The 18,955-nt window shown below is 33.4% G+C and overlaps 1 protein-coding gene across 3 annotated transcripts in view; it reads left to right on the top strand.

Annotated features, from left to right (window-relative positions):
• The window catches only part of DIAPH3 (diaphanous related formin 3), a 485,256-nt gene that overhangs the window by 313,046 nt on the left and 153,255 nt on the right, over nucleotides 1-18,955 (top strand). For 2 of the 3 annotated variants that reach the window (XM_054528709.2, XM_054528710.2), the window contains 2 exons: nucleotides 2,925-3,050; nucleotides 9,123-9,286. In XM_054528709.2, the coding sequence (XP_054384684.2) occupies nucleotides 2,925-3,050; nucleotides 9,123-9,286 (290 nt within the window). 3 annotated transcript variants of the gene reach the window in all.

The raw sequence follows: 18,955 nt of genomic DNA, 5'->3' as shown, positions 1-18,955 counted from the left end.
TGTGCTTTTTCTCATATGGGAGTCCCTCAGACCTATTGGTCTGTTCTCTAGATCTTTTGCTAATTTGACATGTGTGCATAATAAAATTGGTTAAGCAGACTAAGTATTTTAAGTATGTGGTTTTGTTCAAGGTGAGATACCACTTTAATATATATACTACTTAAAAATATGTATATAAAAAGTTATATATATAACTGCACACTCGCCCATCCATCTAGATGCTTAGGCATATATTCCCTGGGTTTAGGCAGGGAATATGGATTACTTGTGATTGCAATGGGCAAGAATGTATAAGAAACCTCTTATTATGTGAAAATTATATCTGTTTATTTAAATGTTACTGATGGGTTATGAAAATAAAATGTTTATTTCTATAATAATTTATATATAATACAGTGGTTAAAAATAAGGTCTGGAATGAAACTGCTTGAATTCAAATTCTAGCTTCACCAATTTTTAGTTTGACCTTTTTTACTTACCTACTGAGCTCCAGTCTCCTCATCTGTAAAACAGGAATAATAATAATGCCTACTTCATGATGTTCTTGTGAGGATTGAATGAGTTAATTAATAGAAAACACTTAAGACAGTACCTGACATACGTAAACACTTACCACATTTTAGATGTTTTTATTACCATTACTATTATTTTTATTGTCACTGCTACTATTATAACAATTACTGCTACCATTATACTACTAATACACTACTTTTTTGAACCTAATTTATAGCACAAAGTGGATGTATGGCTTATAAACGTTTCTGAGTGTGTGTTTACTTAATAAAAGAGACAAGGTCTTGCTCTGTCACTCAGACTGTGGTGCATTGGTGCCATGACTGGTCACTGTAGCTTCAAACTTCTGGGCTCAAGCAATTTTCCCACCTCAGCCTCCATATTAACTGGGACTACAGGCACATGTCACCATACTTGGCTGATTTTTTTTTTTTTTTTTAATTTTTGGAGACACAGAGTCTTGTTGTTGTCCAGGCTGGTCTTGAACTCCTGGCTTCAAGCTGATCCTCCTGCCTCAGCTCCTAAAGTGCTAGGATTACAGATGTGCATCCCCATGCCCAGCTTGCTTTTGAACCTTTATTTAATCAGAAGTTGCAGAGTTTTAGGAAGTATAAAAAGTGACTGAACCACCTGTAAGAGTTCTTGAAAAATGATAGAGGAAATGCTAATGAGACTTTAAGGGAGAGATCAAATAGACTAGGAGAGCAAAAGGAATCTCTTCTGTAATGCAGATAGAGAACTTTGAAAGAAGCAAAGAAAAAAATTGGAAATGGGAAGAGTAAATGAAACGCCATTGGCCTAATCAAATAGAAACTTGGTTGTGGATAATTGACAAGCAGACATAAAAATGAAAGAGCATAACATAAGAAATATATGTTACCACTATGAGCAGTGCCCAGCAAGGTATTGGGGAAATGAGTTAAATAGTTAAAAAGGTAAGAATCTGTGATTCTTAAAATTGAGACAATGACTCAGATAATGGTGTGTATTATTATAGTATTTAGTGTGTAAATTCAAAATATCACAGAAAGGGAATACATGAGAAGAGAAAAAAAGCCTACTGAGAAAATATGCATGAGTATAAATCCAGACTAGCTTCATCACGGTGGGAGCAAATAGTTAAAGTACCATCACTCTTCAAGCACAAACAAGTATTATATGTGGTTCTCGGAAGAGTTCAATCATTGGACTCCTTAAACATTGCATCTGAGAATTAGATTGCTAATTTTTTAAAATAAGAAAACACATTTAGATATTAAAAGCTGTTAATGTCAGAATACCAAATGTTATTTTCTGTACAACTAGGTTAAACAAACAATAAAACACCATTTCATATTCTTATACATTATTTTTAATGTCTCCTTACTATTTTATTCTTTTGAACCAAGCTAAAATTTAAAAAAAAAAAAAAACTCAGTTTCATTTTGTTGGGCATTTAGATTGCTTCCAAGGATATTCCTATCCTTATAGATAAAACTTGAATTGCACCCATTCTTCAGGATTAATTCAAATCCTAAGAATGGCAGATTACCTTGAATTACTGTATTCATTCTTTAAACATCATTTTATATAGTTCACCTTGAACAAAAACAATAATTTTTTTTTAACCTAGAATTCATTTGTACCTAAAGCAAATATTTTAAAAGTTGGTTTAGGTCACTCTGTCTTCTTTTTGTACTATTAAATCTTTTTCCTAGTGTCATGTAAAATTGACTATGAAAAGATTTTCAGAAATGATCCTTAATGTGTGTTCTGCTGGGTGGCTAGTATATTCTCATAGTGACACAGTGCCCTGGTTTACCATTTCTTCTTCATGTGTACTGTGAGAGCCACTTTAAGTCAAAGAAGGAAAAATATTATTAGATAATAAACACAAATTGTGTTCAGGATATCAGTAAAGAAAGCTTGACATTTGTCATTATAAGTAGCCTCTGATACCTTTTCTTTCCCGTTGTAGATAAGCTTGGACAATAGAAAGAACTTTTCTCCATCTTTCCCATCTACTCACTGTTCCCTGTCAAGAGATGATTTTGAAAAATGTTAAAATTATATTTAAATCAGTCCAATTTTTAAAAATGTTTTCTTTTTGTCTCTGAATAGACTGATGATTTTGTAGTATTTCCAATTGTCAAGAATTCTAATGAAACTTATTTCTGAAGTGTGGTTTACTTGTGTGTGTGAGCATTTCTTAAATTTTGTCTTATGTTTTAAAGACTGCCTTACTGAATTTCTTTTATAACTACATTTTAAATTGAAAGGTTAAAAAAAGTGAAATTTATTTTTCTTTATTTTATAATGAATTTTCTTACATTATTGTGAGTTGTTTTCATGAATGTTTTGTTTCTAGGGTGTCTTACCTTTTATGTATTATAATTTTGTCCTTTCAGGGCATTTAATATACTCTCTTTTAGTCTCTGTAGAAACGCTGGAAAAGAATTTGAGGCAGATGGGAAGGCAGCTTCAACAGCTTGAGAAGGAATTGGAAACCTTTCCCCCTCCTGAGGACTTGCATGACAAGTTTGTGACAAAGATGTCCATATCCTTTTGATATCTAAATAACTTAAGTCACTAGTCAACTAGAGATACAATTTATTTAATATTTTAGGTGTCTTTGTGTAACCAGAGATCATTCTGTAGTGCCAAATTACAGAAAGTTTAACCTTTGCCTTCTTGCAGGGAAATTTATCGAAGTGTCTGTCAATCATGAATAATACACAAATGTATGTCTGTTTGTTTGTTTATTTATTTGTTTATTTATTTTTTGAGACCCAGGCTGGAGTGCAGTGGCATGATCTTGGTTCACTGCAACCTCTGCTTCCCAAGTTGAAGCAATTCTCCTGCCTCAGTCTCTCATGTAGCTGCGCCTACAGGCACGCACCACCACGCCCAGCTAATTTTTTTGTATTTTTAGTAGAGACAGGGTTTCACCATATTGGCCAGACTGGTATCGAACTCCTAACCTCAAGTGATCTGCCAGCCGTCAGCCTCCCAAAGTGCTGGGATTACAGGCATGAGCCACCATGCCCACCCACAAATGTGTGATCATTAATTTCTATTTTTTTCCTTTTTATCAGCTTAGATAATAGTATTTTCTCTCATCTTTTCCCTGTCGTATACCTTATTTCCTTCTGATGTACATGATGAATTGAAAGGATATTAAAACTCAGTTTGAGGAAGTTTGACTCTAAACTCATGATGTGATTTAGATACCTTTGAAATGTTTGAGGAAGCAGATACAAGACTTCATAAACAAGTTTAACTAGTCAGCTTAACTTCAAGAATTGGCATATATTATAAATTAGTTTGTGCTCCATAAAATTTAATATTTCCTTTAGAAATACTAGATGGTTACAAAATCAAAATGGAGTTTATTATAGTCACTACTTGTATTGATATTTTCCTAACCCAAATAAATCGATAAATATATATGTGTGTATATACATACACACACACACACACACACACACACACACACACATATATATAATTAATAGCATGAGGCTTGTGTCCTGTTTAAGGTTTCCTTTGTATTCAATTATCTTTATTATCACTAACTTTGTAGCTTAATCTCTAATGAGTAACTGAAGTAATAAACTTTTTTATTTCCTGAAAGTAATGTTGAGTTGCTTTGCAAACCATTTTGTGAAATTACAGACTGATATCTTTTGTGTTGTAATAAAATATTACTACAATGCATTATTAAAATCCCATATGGACAAATGAATTCTGTATGAAAGATAACTCACTTCTAAAATGAGCTCTTATAAATAGACACTCCTAATATCTTAAACTGAGGTACTTGAAATAAAATGACTGTTTTTCCTGTTTCTACCTCTTCTCTCCTGAGATTTAGTGAATCATAAAATTAATATTTGGCTTGTCATAGATTTTATTGTATATGCTTTCAGCTTAATTGTGAACTAGTTGAGTTTTAGCTTCCTTCACTGTCTCTGTCGGGAAATATCATAAAAATATACTCCAGCAACAATCAATTCAGGCTAATGTGTTTGTTTCCTTTTGTATCTTGCCACCCATCCAGTTTCTTATTTCATTAGGGAGGATGCCTTTATCACCATACTGAGTAAGGATTTTTTTTTTTTTTTCTTTTAACTAAAGGTGAAATCTGTATTCAACAAAAATTTTTTTGTACTACCTTCTCATATGACAAAGTGTGCTTTTAAAAATAAATATATTATTACAGTTATATGTTTCACCATTCTTAGCTTTTTTCTTAATTTTATCATGTTAAAATGTTCATATGTGACAGTTTGTTAATAACTAAGTACTGTTAATTGAACTACTTATTATTGTTCCCTATAGATATAAAGCAGTTCAGAAAAGATTTTGCTTGCATGTAGCTTCTGGTAGTACACTGTGAGTGCACTAATTATGAAGCTCAGGTTTATAGAACCAAGATGAATTCCTGAGCTTGGAGTAAAGGTTGTAGAATCTTGCTTAGCAGACGATCTCAGGACATATCTATACTTGTATTTATGTGACACAAGAAACTGAATGATGTCGGCTTCCTGAAAGGTATGCGGCTCATAAAAAGCAACCAGCAGGAAATCAGAAACAGGAAGGATGATGCTTTGTTGGAAACAATTTTTCATTCTGAGTACAATTATACTCCATGGACAAGAAAGCTACTACATCCTGTCGCTAAATATCACAACCTAGAAGTCTCTAATGAACTGATTAGCATTCGTGTATCTCTTGGAAGTCAGATATATGAACAGTTGGTGCACTTTGCTATTGACAAAGCTTATAATCATAAATATTCTTTGCTGAGATTAGATTGCACTCGTTTGCTTTTCATCTTAGTTAGACATACTAGTTTCGAAGTAATTAAATTCATTCATTGCGAGTCTTTGTTTACATTAATTAGGACTGACAAGTCAGATTTTGCATATTAAATGCATTTATACAGATCTTATTAAAATGGCAAATTGTGAGCTTCTTAGATGTTAAAAAATTGAAGAATTTGGAAGCTAAAATGCACAATGAATAAAATATACTTAAAGTTTGTTATTAACCACTTAAACTTTGTTCATGTTTTTCATTGAAATGCTTATTCATCGAGGTACATATCAAATGTTTGTTTCATTCACCAATTCTGGAAGAATATGTGTATTTTTAAATTTGTTAACAATGTATCTTACAAGTACGTACTTAAATAATTATAATTTAGTGAACTGTTAAATCAATTAATTGAATTGTTTTAAATTATTAAGATACAATTTTATTGTAATGTGAAATTTTACTAATAGCACTTGATGATAGTATATTGTATTTTTATTCTTTCTGTATATGCTTACTCTTTACATATACTGCTTAATATTAAAAAATTGAATTTAGTGCATCCTTTAAAAAGCATGCACTATTATTTCAAATATCATTGACATTTTAGTAATAATTATTACCTCCCACTTGCTAAGTCTAGTCAGAGGCTTAATTAGAGTTGAATATTTCCACAGTAACTACTTGCTTGAAAAATGTGAAACAGAATTCAATGTATATCAGTATTGTTACATGCAAGCTATTATATGTGAGGTGTACGTACTTACTAAATTTTTATCGGTGAGACAATTAAGAATATGCCAGGATTTGTGTCATGTAGTGCTTGTTCCTTTCTCATGATCTTTAAATTCTGTGATATGTCTTATTTTAAGGAGAATAACAAACAGAATTTGGAGCATTGCACTTGAAATTCTTCTTGCGTGAGCACTTGCCTTTCTATTTTCTTCCTACTCCCTCTCCTGAGTCTTTCAGAAAAACTTATTTTGCTAGACATTTTTATATTTCTGTATTTATTACAACTTATGTGACAAGTTACTTGACTCCTTTCCATGTTATATTCTTTAAATTTGTTCATTGAAATCCCACTTTATTTTCACACTTTTTTTGTGTGTTATTCTATATAGCAATGCTTTAGAAACTTCTGAAATCACTGGGTAGATGCTAAAGCCAGCCCAGTAAATTCATTGAGAGAAAGATTTACTTATATCTATATTCTATACTGCATAATGTACAGCATTTTTCAGATAAAGGAATTTAGTATGTTGAACTTTGAACTGTGGCGACTAGGAAGTAAAATAGAAGATTGGAATGGATGAAATGTAAACTTGTATAATACACGGCCCAGTTGTAAGAGTGGGAAGTAGGGCAATTGGGTGATTTATTGCAGCAGATTTTTCTTCTCTTGAATTAGTCTTCTCACTTTCTTCTCCTTTTCTTCTTCTGTTCTTTCTTTCTTGCCTGTCTTCCACTTAATTCCTTCTTAGCAAAGTTTTAAAACTAGCATTAAATGTGCTGCTCTTAATTCTCTCTGAGTCCCCAAATTTATAAAAATCTTTTCATTTTCTGAAGCCTTATACTTACAAGGCAGTACTACCCAATGGACAGCTCACTGCTCTTTAACAGTCAAGCCTCTGTTTTAGTCAATCTCACTTTCTTAGCCAAGACTTTAACTACCTAACCTCTGTCGCTCTATGTAATATCAAATTTTATTTTCTACATCATACTTATTACTATGTTGAAAATCCGATTCATTTGTCTATTATCTGTCTCCATACTCTAAAAAGTTTCATGACAGCAGGGACTTTGCCTGACTTGTTAGCTACTGTTTTTCCTAGTGCCTAGAATACAGTGGAACTCAGTAAACACTTACTGAATGGCTCGCTGGATCCTGTGTACTTAAGAAAGTTATGAAATATATTAGACACATAGGACTAAATGATACTGATCCTTATAAAGTATGTTAATGGAATTTATGGGCATCCTCAATGACAGAACTGTAATAAAGGCAGTATGACCTAAGAATAAATGTGGGATATATTTGTGGTAGGTGGTTTGGTAATGAGCAATACTGGCATACCAGGAGTAGAATTCCAAGTCATAGTTGGCCAACACTTAATACTTGTGGTTCAATGCACGTAAACACAGATCTGGTTGTTATCTACCTCTCAAATGGGAAGATGACAGTGATTCTAGTAGAAATTCATGAGAATTTGGCCTCAGTGTTGGTAAAGGAAAACAAAGTAGATTTCCCAAAACATCAAGTAATTGGGCTTATATCAATATTTTTATAATGAATTTTATGAAATGTTTATTTTGTTGAGTATCTCGTGTATTTTTCCAAAGCTCTTGACAAATACAGAAGTTGGAGTTTAACAGTTTGCACAAGGACAGCTAACTACATTTGTGTTTTCTTTTAGATGATGATGATGATGAAGAATTAGAATTCTTTCATATGCTAGTCTACATTTACTCCCTACCTGGCAGTAGTGCTGTCTCTTTTTTCCTTGGTCTTTTCATTGTTTTTCTCAAAGAAAAGGGCCTGCTTCAGTTTCCTTATTTCATCCTCTACTGATGTAAGTTCTGGCCAGAAGAACCATATCTTTTTGAAATTGTGGGCCAAAAAAAATTTTAGATATAAAAATTCCATTTTTAGCTTCTTTCTCTTGGCCTGCCTAAATACTGTTTTTTATTTGTTTTAAATTTTGCTAATGGCTAGTCAAAGTTAGTAAAAGGACTTCTGCAAATTTAACTATGTTCCATTTCATGAAATGTTAATTTAAAGGAGCCATAGGCAATTATGAGTGATGCTCTAAAAGAATCATTTTTTCTGGATGTGGTATAGTGACGTTATATCTGACTGCATTAGCAATTTGCCACACAAGAAAGAAAATTTCATTGTTTATTTAGAAAATGGTTTCTAATGTCAGTGGCTCTCACATTCACGTTAAATTCATCTTCTTAATTTCAGTGTGTTTTGAACTATATTATCATGAGTGAGAGAACATTTCTATATGTGTGTGCCTATGTGTGTAATCATAATTTTTAATAATCTAATGCATAAAGGAAATTATATACCAGTTTTCTAAGAGAAGTTAGAACACTAATTTGCTTAGATAATGGAAGAAGTTTTCAGTTTAACTCTTAACATTTTATTTTGTTTGCTTTTAGAACCTTAAAGTTTAAAATAAGTGAGGGATGATAATAACAAGTATTTTTGTGTGCTACTAAATGCCCACTTTTCTGAGAACTTTGCTTGTGTTAACTCATTTAGTTCTCTCAGTAGCCCTGTGAGTTGGTGATATTATTGTTCCCATTTTACAGATGAGGCAATTGAAGCACAGAGACATGAAGGCACTTGCCCACAGGCACACTACTACCAAGTATAGGAGCTAGAAATTGATCCCAAGTTGTCCAATTTAACTGTTGTGTTTAATGCTTCTACTGTTGATTTCAATATCATTGCAATTACTCAGCTGCAACTACTGAACTATAATTTTAAATCATATTGTATGATCTGCATATTATATTATTATAGTAAGTTGGAAGAAAAATTTTTTTAACTTGTTAAAGAGAAATATTAAATATATAAATCTTTTCTAATGATTTCCCAAAGTTAATTGGAAATTGAATTTAAGATTTTGTTGCTATGCAGTATAGACTGACCTTAAGAATTGTGAACTATTAGAAGTAATTTTAGAATTTTGGAAATATAGTAATGGTGGCTATTAGACTAAAACATTGGATTTACAGAGTTCCCCCTGCCCCCAAAGCATTACTTTGTAAATTTCAGAATACCTTAACTATAGTATACAGATTTGTTATCAGTGCAAAAGAACAATATGAGACACTTTCGAAGTTACACGAAAACATGGAAAAGTTATACCAGAGTATAATGGGATACTATGCCATTGATGTGAAGAAGGTGTCTGTGGAAGACTTTCTTACTGACCTGAATAACTTCAGAACCACATTCATGGTATGGTAAAAAAACTGTTTTTTAAAAAGTTTTTTTATTTATACTATCTTATCTATTATCTCATTACATCGTTCTACTCTTGTTGCTGTAGGAAAACCTATCTTTTCTGATTTTGAAAGTTAGCTATAAAATTTCAGATTTAAAAATCTATTGAAAAATGTATGGTTTGTTCTCCTTTTGGCCTTCCCAACATTAAGCTGTAATCAGACATTTTGACTGAAAAAGTGACAAATTCTGAAGTTCTTCATAAAGACTTCCTTGCTGGCTGATTGCAGAGCACTTCTGTAATAAGTTTTTGGCTATGAATTTGTTTCTTTATACTTTAAGATCAATTTGTGTGTTTGTGATATAATTTTACCAAATTCCATGCAGCTTTTATAAGGCTTTTTTTCCTTAATGCATTGTACAATAAGCTACATGCAATTTGCCTTTGAATAGGTTTTACATTCGTAGGGTTTCCTTTAGGATACTTTAATAGGGAGGTCAGGTCTTTGATGTGGAATCCTTTCATTCAGGCATTAAAAATATCTTTTCAAAAATATTAGCTGATTAGGTGGGGGGAAGAAAAGAACTACACACTTATTAAAGTGAGAAGGCATTGTTGCCTCCCTGGGGAAACTGGTGATATATTTCTGCAATGAAAAATTGTTATTCTTAATAGATGGGTAAGTCATTTCTGTATTTTAGCAATTGTTTGTGGTGATTAAAAAGTTTTGAGGTGTGAAGAAAAAGAAGGTTGAATTTAAAGAACTGGTTCTTTTTAATCTCAGGAAAACTTTATTGCTGAGGTTGTTGGACTTGGTTATAATTATTTAGTTAGGATTAGATAGCCTTTTAATAAAAACACTATTTTAAAGGAAAACTAATTTACAGGAAAAATACACATTTGGTCACAGTTCTAATTTATTTTCTCCACAAATTGAAAGCAATTCTGTAAATTATTTTTCATTGTCAGAAATGAATTTGGTTAATAAATATATTTGTGATATACCTGTATGTGTCGCATACTTTGCAATATATTATTTTAAATTTTGTAATGTTTTGTGAAGCAATATGGCTTAGTGGAAATAGTAAAGACTTTGCAGTCTGAGAGAGCTAGATTTGAATTTTATACGAGTTATGTGTCTGAAGACTTATTTAACCTTGAGCCTCAGTTTCCACATTGGTTTTAAAAAAGTAATGTGAATTCCTTCCCCATAAAAATGTTTTAAGTATTAAATGAGATAATATATATTTTAATGTTTATCATAGCTCCTGGCACATGGTAGTTGCTCAATAAATTATTATGCAGTAAAGGGTTAATTCAGCAGGCTTGGGGTGCTCAAAACCTTCATATTCCAAAGAACACTGGCCCCTGACTGGCTACTAAGAGACCTAGAAATATCCTGCCTGATAAGGGCGTTTTATATACCTGGGGCCTTGGGCCAACTTATATAGATATGCTAATGATGTGATTTATGGTGAACACCTGTTTTGTTTACCTGGGGCCCTGGGCCACACTCTCTCCATTTGACCTCTTACTGAGCTGGAGATAGAATAGCTAAGATTAGTCTTCCAGGCAGTCTATGCTTCAGTGACTGACTCTCAATAAAATATTTGACACCAAGACTCACAGAAGCTTCCCAGGTTTGCAATACTTTGTACATGTTGTCACATATTGTTTTGGGGATGATGAAGCATTGTCTGTTGGACTCCACTGAGAGAGGGCAATGGGAAACTTGGATCTGGTTTCTCCTGAAGTCTGCCCTTTGCACGTTTTTCCTTTTAATAGTGTTTGTAATAAACCATCACGGTGAATATAATGGCTTTTCTCAGTTCTATGAGCCTTTCCAGCAAATTATCAAACATGAGGGTGTCTTGGGGACCTCTGACACTATTATGCATCAAGTATAAAATGGATATATGAAGTAATAATACCCTTCTATTCTGAGTATTTTCTATAAGCCAGGCATTCTTCTAAATGCCTTACATATAGTATTTCACACAAGCCACACAATTCTTCTGTGGTAGATAAAGAAGCTGAGGCACAGAGAAGAAACATCCAGCTCAGTGTTATACTGCTATAAAATGGTCGAACTAGAATTTAAACCCACATAATCTTCTCTAAAGCCTTCTTTAAGGGCCCTAACTCTTAAACATTATGTCATGCTGCCTCTTGTATTCTACAGTTTGTGTTCCATTTCACAAATTCGAATACTGACGTTTGGAGGGTTTCCAAATGAGATCAATGCCATATTGTTTCTAAGTGATCTAGTTGGGATTTGAATCCAGATCCCAACTATGTAAAGTATATGTATTTTAGATCAATTATTTACAAACCAAATTATTGTTCCAAAAAATGACAACTTTTTCTTTTTTTCTATTGGGAGAGGGGTTAGGTTTCAAGCTAGTCCTGTTTGACACAGCAATAGCAGTTATGCATATAATAGAGGTTAATAGATCTAAAAGGATTAGAGGGTTTTGGCATTCTATGGGTAACTTGGCATTTCATGTGGGCAAATAGTGGGCAGAGAGAGAAAGTGTTTGAATGGGAAAAGGGTTCCAAAAAGTAGGTAACAGAGTGACAGCTATACTTTGTTTCAGAGTTCTCATGGGTCCTAGAAGTCACTACCACCACACACACATTCATGTGTACACTGCACTAAATTAAAATTGTTAACACTAAATATAAAAATGTATTAAATCTAAACAATAGTATATAGAAGAAATTTTATTTAGGAGAAAAATAAGCATGAAGGCTGGAAGGGAAGTGATTGTAACAAGGTTGTGAGATTTTATACAGGTACTTTTTTCTCTTCTATTTTTCTTTCTTTTTTTGGGGGTAAATATGGTTATATTGTTTAAAATTTAGACAAAATATATCTCTTTGAAGTCCGGAGTGGTAATATTGGCAAAAACTCCTGACAAATAAATGTCTCGTTTTGTCAGGGTCTTCTGGTCTCTTAGGTTGCTCTTTAATTCTGTATTATTCAACTTTGAAAACCAGGTTAATGTGAATGAGTCACTATGGAAATATTATATCTGTAGCTAAAGAAAGATGTAGAGTTTTATTTGTTGAAGATCTTGTTCTGGAAATCCACGTTAATAGGCAAAAATTTTCTTCTTAAAAAGTACTGTTAAAATGGTTCCATTGTTTGTTCATCCACTGGCATTTAGGTATACTTCTGGTCATGAATGAGCTTTTATCATAAAGTGAAGGCTAATTTTTGTATTACATATCGGGGGTTGGAACCACTGTCTTCACTCCATACCTACTCCCCACATTGGCAGTTTTCCATGGAATATTTTCTCTCAAGTTCAGACCACTGTACTTACTGTTTCCTATGTTTGGAGCACTTTCTCCATACTCTGCCTGGCTAAATTATCGTACTCATCCCTCTAATCTCTGTTCAGACATTTCTTCCTTTAGTAAGATCTGTGTCTGTCATATTTATCTTTCTGTCTGTAGTGCAATTCATGGCATATAATAGATAAATTTGTTGAGTAACAGATGATCAATGGGTGATTTAATAGCTAACATATATAGAGCTAACCATGCGTCTGGAGCTATATTTACTCGTTTAATCCTTATAGTAGCAACCAGATGTGGTATGTGTACTGTTATTATTCCCATTTTTCAGATGAGGAAACAGATATAGAGAGATCCTAACTTGCCTATCATTACATAGCTGCCAAGGAGCTAAGATTCTTCCCAGGCTGTCTGGCTCCACAGTCCATACCATATATGGCTGACCTGTGTTAACATCTATTAAATGCATAACTGCTATTGCTGTGTCAAACGGGACTAGCTTGAAACCTAACACCTCTCCCAATAGAAGAAAAGAAAAAGTGGCCATTTTTTTGGAACAATCATTTGGTTTGTAAATAATTGATTTAAAATATGTATAGTTTAAGATTGTCTTGGGATTTAAACTTAAGTAGTTAAAGGCTGGGTTTAGAAGCTTTTTGCTATACCTTTGACTAACTCATACAGTCTCTCCTCAGTGTTTCTAGAATCTCATGACTAATTTGTGTAGATACAGCCCTTCGGGTTCATTTTTTTGTTTGCTCTATGAGAGCCTTGTTACAATAGCTAAAGAAGGAACATCTGTTCCAGACTGCTGCCTCAAGCCATGTAGACCAAAGGGGAAAAGTTTCAAAATCTTGTAGCTTCTCTGAGGAACAGCTGTTTATTTTGACAGCAGTTTAACTCACTTCTCTTCTACTTGAGAATTCTCAACTGGGAATTAATTTTTTTTTAAACAATCTACTATAGATAATGTGCTCATTGGGAATGGTTCTATTTTGAACTACTGATCAATTTCCCAAGAAATAGGGAGTAAGTGTGCATTGTAATTTTGTTTAGCTTTATTTTTGTTACCGTGATCAACAGAACAAAACCAAAACAACTGCCATGGTTTGAACAGTTGCTTCTTACTAGATCCAGTGCCCAGTGCTTTGCAAGGAGTGTCCCACCTCGTCTTTACAGTGGTTTTTTTGAGGTCCAGAATGTGACAGGTGAGATAACTGCAGGGTAGAGAAGCTCTATGTCTTTGCAGAGAAGCTTCAGAGTTGGTAGGGCTAAGACTGAATGGAAGCCTGCCTGACTCCAAGGCCTGTTCTTTAACAGCTTCAGGTACATTGCTGCTCAGAGAGTTTGCAAGAAAAGCCAAGGTTGTAATTTTTAAGAGTGTTTTTGATAACTTACTAGAGAGAATCAGCACAGGGCATACTTTATTTTCATACTCCTTGGGTGTAATAATTGTCTATTTACATTGATGGGTTCATGATAGAAGAATGTTTTCAGATCTGCTTCTATTTCAAAATGTGAAATGTGTTCTTTTAAAATTAGAGGACTATTAATGTAAAGCCTGGTTGCTGGGATGAAGGATAAGGTGAAGGGTAGAGGGTCAGCATCTTTCCGTAATAGATTTTTACTTACTGTAAGACTGGAGTGAAGATAAAAGTTTAGATTGGAGGTACTAGGTGGAAATATCTGACCTCATACTATATGCTGAGTAAATAGGTGGTGTATTGGGCATCAAGCTTTATACCAAGTGAAGTTCATGCTTTTATTCATGTAGTGTTGTATAGCAATAATCATTGTTTTCTATTTGTGACTGGTTTTAGATTCATTGCATGCTATTAACCAATCTATTTGTTATTAGCAAATGATATCATGCTTCTACAGGATGAATTGAGCTCATGGAATTTTTGTTGGATCTTGTGAGCAACCTCATCCTCCTTAATCTATCCAACAGCTGTAGTGTGTTCATGTTTGTCCTTTGAGTTTAAACCTAATTTTTCTGCCTTTCATTGGTCACTGTGGCTTTGAAGCATAATGTATGTACTGTTCCCACTTTCCATTCATATTAGAGGATTTTGGTCTAATTGCTTTTTCTCACATAACCCAAACTACATGGTCTCTTCTTTAATGCTCTGTTATCCAGGTGATGCTTCTCCTAATTGGTATGGGTGGAAGCCCGTACTAATTAATCCATTAGCCCAACTTCACTGAAAGTTCTTTTACTATTCTCTTTCTTTATCCAAAATTATTAGCACAGTACAACACTCTTATCTCCTTAAGCAAATTTCATCTGACATCTTATTTGTTTTGCTTAACATCTCATCTTAAAGAAATTCTTCCTAATGCTTTCATCCTCTTCACACCCCTTTGTTACAGAACTCCTTACAGGTAACCTATTTCAAAAGAATATTTCTACCAAATTATACTTATTAAAAATGTGTCATTTTTCTGTTTTAGTTAGACATATGTAGCTGTTATGTGGACTCTCTGAGTTTGCAATATCACCTATTCTCATATAGAATACATTTTTATTTCTGTGGCTTATTTTTGAGCACATGAACGTTTCCTGATGGGATTTTAAAGTACTGAAAAAGGCCACTACACTTCTTTCTTAATCATAGTTTCTAAGACCTTGAATATCTAGGAACCCCACTTTGAGGTTAAGATTTAGAGGGCAACAAAAAAATCCCTGCCTTAAAAAAGATTATTATTGCACACAAAAAGTGGAGAAGCATTATATTGGTGTTCTCTTTTTTGTATGTGGGTATAGACATATGTGCCAAACTTTGTAGTTATTATTTTCTAGTTCATAAAATCCAGTCTCTTTCTCCCTAACTTAATTTCCTATATATAACTCCCATCTGAATTGCCTGTGATGACACTCAAAGAGAGACGTGGTTAGTCCTGATTTCTTCAAATCTTAAGTGATTGATGAAACCTGCCTATGATAGGCCTCAGCCAATTCATTTGTTATTAATAGTGATGTTTTACTGTTTGCCGTTCTAGTGGGAAGACAGCAGTAGTTGAGATGCAAGTTCTGGCATCAGAGCATCTTGGAGTTGAGTCCCATCTCTGTAGATTATTAGTGATATGTGTATAGGCAAATTACTTAACCTTCCTGAGCCTCAGTTTTCTGATAATAACAGCGTGCATCTCGTAGGGATGTTACTTTCTGAAGATCAAATTACATAACATACATATACCCTCAAAACAAGTTAGCCATGTACAAATAATAGAAGTACAGTAATTTTGCATTTTCAATCTCATTATAATAGGATTGATACTGTATTTTATCCTTTTTTATTTTTATGCTCCCTTATAGAATACTGTGAAATAAATAAATAGCTACCTGTTTCACATGTATAGCTCTGGCTTTAGAGTATTTCTACAATTTTGTTAAATTTATGTTTCATCTAGATAAAGATTTGTCATTCGTGCTGTTTGCTGACTTTAAGTCAATTTTTGGTTTATAAAATTGAAATCTATGTTGTGAACAAATATAAAATCAATTATAACTCAGTTAATCTTGCTGCATCTGTTGATCAAATATAATTTATTATTCTACTGAATTCTCAGACTAAAGTAGTGAAGTGCCAAACAAAAATGAAATCATCCAGTCAGAGGGTATTTTTAGTGTAAAATTGTTTTTGATAGGGAAGACAGCCAGAACAAAACTCATTTTGCCAAATCATTTAGATTACACAAATCTGATCCTTGTCAACTCTAAATGCCATTTGTGCTGACTACTATGTGGACCAACTAGATCATCAAAAGGAATGTCAAAGCACTAAGCATTTCCTGTGTGCTCCTAAATCTTGTAGATTGACTCATTATATGTGTTAGAGGAAGGAAAATCATGTACAAGTCCTATGGTCGAGTGTTGAGCCAGCTTTTGCAATTATAATAGGAAGCATCTTCTATCCTTGCTTAATTTGGTGGGCTTACAACTTGAAAATTGTATTTGGAGTCTTTTCACATAAGACTTATGTCTTCATTAGCACCTTTGTTATTCTGAGATCAAACTTGGAGCTATAATGCCACAAACCTAGAACAAAATAAATATGCTAACTATAAGACTGTTTTTCTTATTATCTGTTAGTATCTGTTTATTTAAGGAATTAGATCAATTTCAGGTGCTGAATATTTTGAGTTTGCAACTTTGAAAAATAATTTAATTCTGATAGGTTCTCCTAGTCTTTACTCTTTAAGTTCTTCACAGTAAAAACAGACTTTCACTAATTGGCTTACTTTTCTTTCTTGGTAAGATTTATTCTTACTATGCATTGCTAAATGGGATAATAACTGGATTTGACTGCCAGGTTCTGTATGACTGCTAATAACTGCTAATTTTTATTTCTTTTCCACATTTTAAGTATTTTGTTTGTTCCCTGAAATAATGTAGCAAAAGGTAATGCCTAGATTATTCTAATACGGTAGTGAGAATAAAAATAGATTGATAATGTAGGGGAAAGAAATCAACTTAATAACTAATACATAATAATAAGATATATTAACTCATGTAATTAAAAAGGTGACATTAACCTAGAATACCACAAACAAAAATGAATAAAATGGTATGTTCTTTGTACATCAGATGCAGTGGCCTTTTCTAGATTATTCTCATACACCCTCACATAGAGACAAGAGGAACGGGAGAGATAGAAGGAGAGGAACATGTTAACTTAAGGCTATTTTTTTATGTTACATTTTAAACATAATTAGGTTCATATGGCTGGGCCTGGTGGCTCACGCCTGTAATCCTAGCACTTTGGGAGGCCGAGTGGGTGGATCACGAGGTCAGGAGATCGAGACCATCCTGGACAACATGGTGAAACCCTGTCTCTACTAAAACACACAAAAAAATTAGCCAGGCATGGTGGCGCGCGCCTGTAGTCCCAGCTACTCGGGAGGCTGAGGCAGGGGAATCGCTTGAACCCAGGTGGTGGAGGTTGCAGTGAGCCGAGATCGCACCACTGCACTCTAGCCTGGTGACAGAGCAAGACTCCGTCTCACAAAAAAAAAAAAAAAATAGATACATAAATTAGGTTCATATGAGACTAGTGGGACTTTAGTTGGATGTTTCCCTTGAATATGTGATTAGGAGCAACTCAAAAAACTGCTGCCTTATCAGCAAGCCTACCTTTAAGCACACTACGGCTGCCATCTTGTGCATAGCGACCTGTGCTTGTATTTAACCTCGTAATTGGGAGATAAAAATAATATTTTTATTGTATATCACTTCTGAACAAAAGGCAAGAGAACACACAATGGGAAATCAAATTATACTTTGGAAAACTTTATTACAAACATCTTATACTTTATCTATTAAAGAAATGTGAATAGGTTGAAGTATCTCATTTACTTGAAAATTTTACGAAGTGTGGAAGAAATTGCAAAGAAACTCATAGCAAAGTTAAGAAGGGCCAGTAATGTTACATCCCTGATGGGTTAATAAGTAATTTGTTGTTTTACCTGAGACCGATTTCACAATAAATAGCAACTTAAGCTGAAATAGTTTAATAATCAGCACCTGCACATCCTTTGGGACATTCTAGTTTGTTCCTCAAAGGATAGTTTCCCATTTTCATAAGTTTCACGGTCATAAAAGGTTCAACTAATAGCAACGCATACTGAATGTTAAGATGATGAATTGTTTGTGCCAGAGCACAGTATATCATGTTCTCCTATTTTCATTCATAGCAGTTTTTTAATTGGATTTGGTAATACTAGAAAAATTATTTTGATTAATTTTACTGTCATTCTAGATTTCTTTCTAAAACATCTACCTTGTAATTATTACAATAAACTTATTTTCCACAAAGTAGCTATAATAAGTTTGTTTTTGGCACTTGGGGAAAATTTTTACATTTTTACATTTAGTTACCGAAGAAAATAATTTTAATGGAAAACTGAAAAGTAGATCACGTAATTTCTATATTCTTACAGACTTTGGTGACTAGTATTAATTTTTTAATTTTTTTTTCCTGTTCCACTACAGGAATATGTATGAGAATACAGAAATGTATTTTTAAGGATTTTTTCCAAGTTAAAATATTTTCCACTTATTCCTAAAGCTGAAGTCATCAGGAGTTTCTAGAAAGTAGTAATTAAGTATGGTGAAGCATTGCCTTTCTTAAGGTTAAACAACCCTAAGCAAGGTGTTTAGTGGGAATGTGTGAGGCCTGCATGTGCTTGTTTACTTTTAGAAAATTAGTCTTGTTTTCATGGTACCTAACAGTCACTCCCCTGGAAAACATGGAGATTTAAGTTAGGTTTGTCTAATCTAATCTCATTTTAGGGACTTGAGACAAAGTTGAATACTTAGGAAAAAGTAAAGATTTTTGAGTTTAGTGAAACCTGTGTTAAAGAGATCCCTGACTTGT

Source organism: Pongo abelii, chromosome 14 (assembly GCF_028885655.2).
Source record: "Pongo abelii isolate AG06213 chromosome 14, NHGRI_mPonAbe1-v2.0_pri, whole genome shotgun sequence".
NCBI classification, from domain to species: Eukaryota; Metazoa; Chordata; class Mammalia; order Primates; family Hominidae; genus Pongo; species Pongo abelii.
This window is presented reverse-complemented; position numbering and strand designations above follow the sequence as displayed.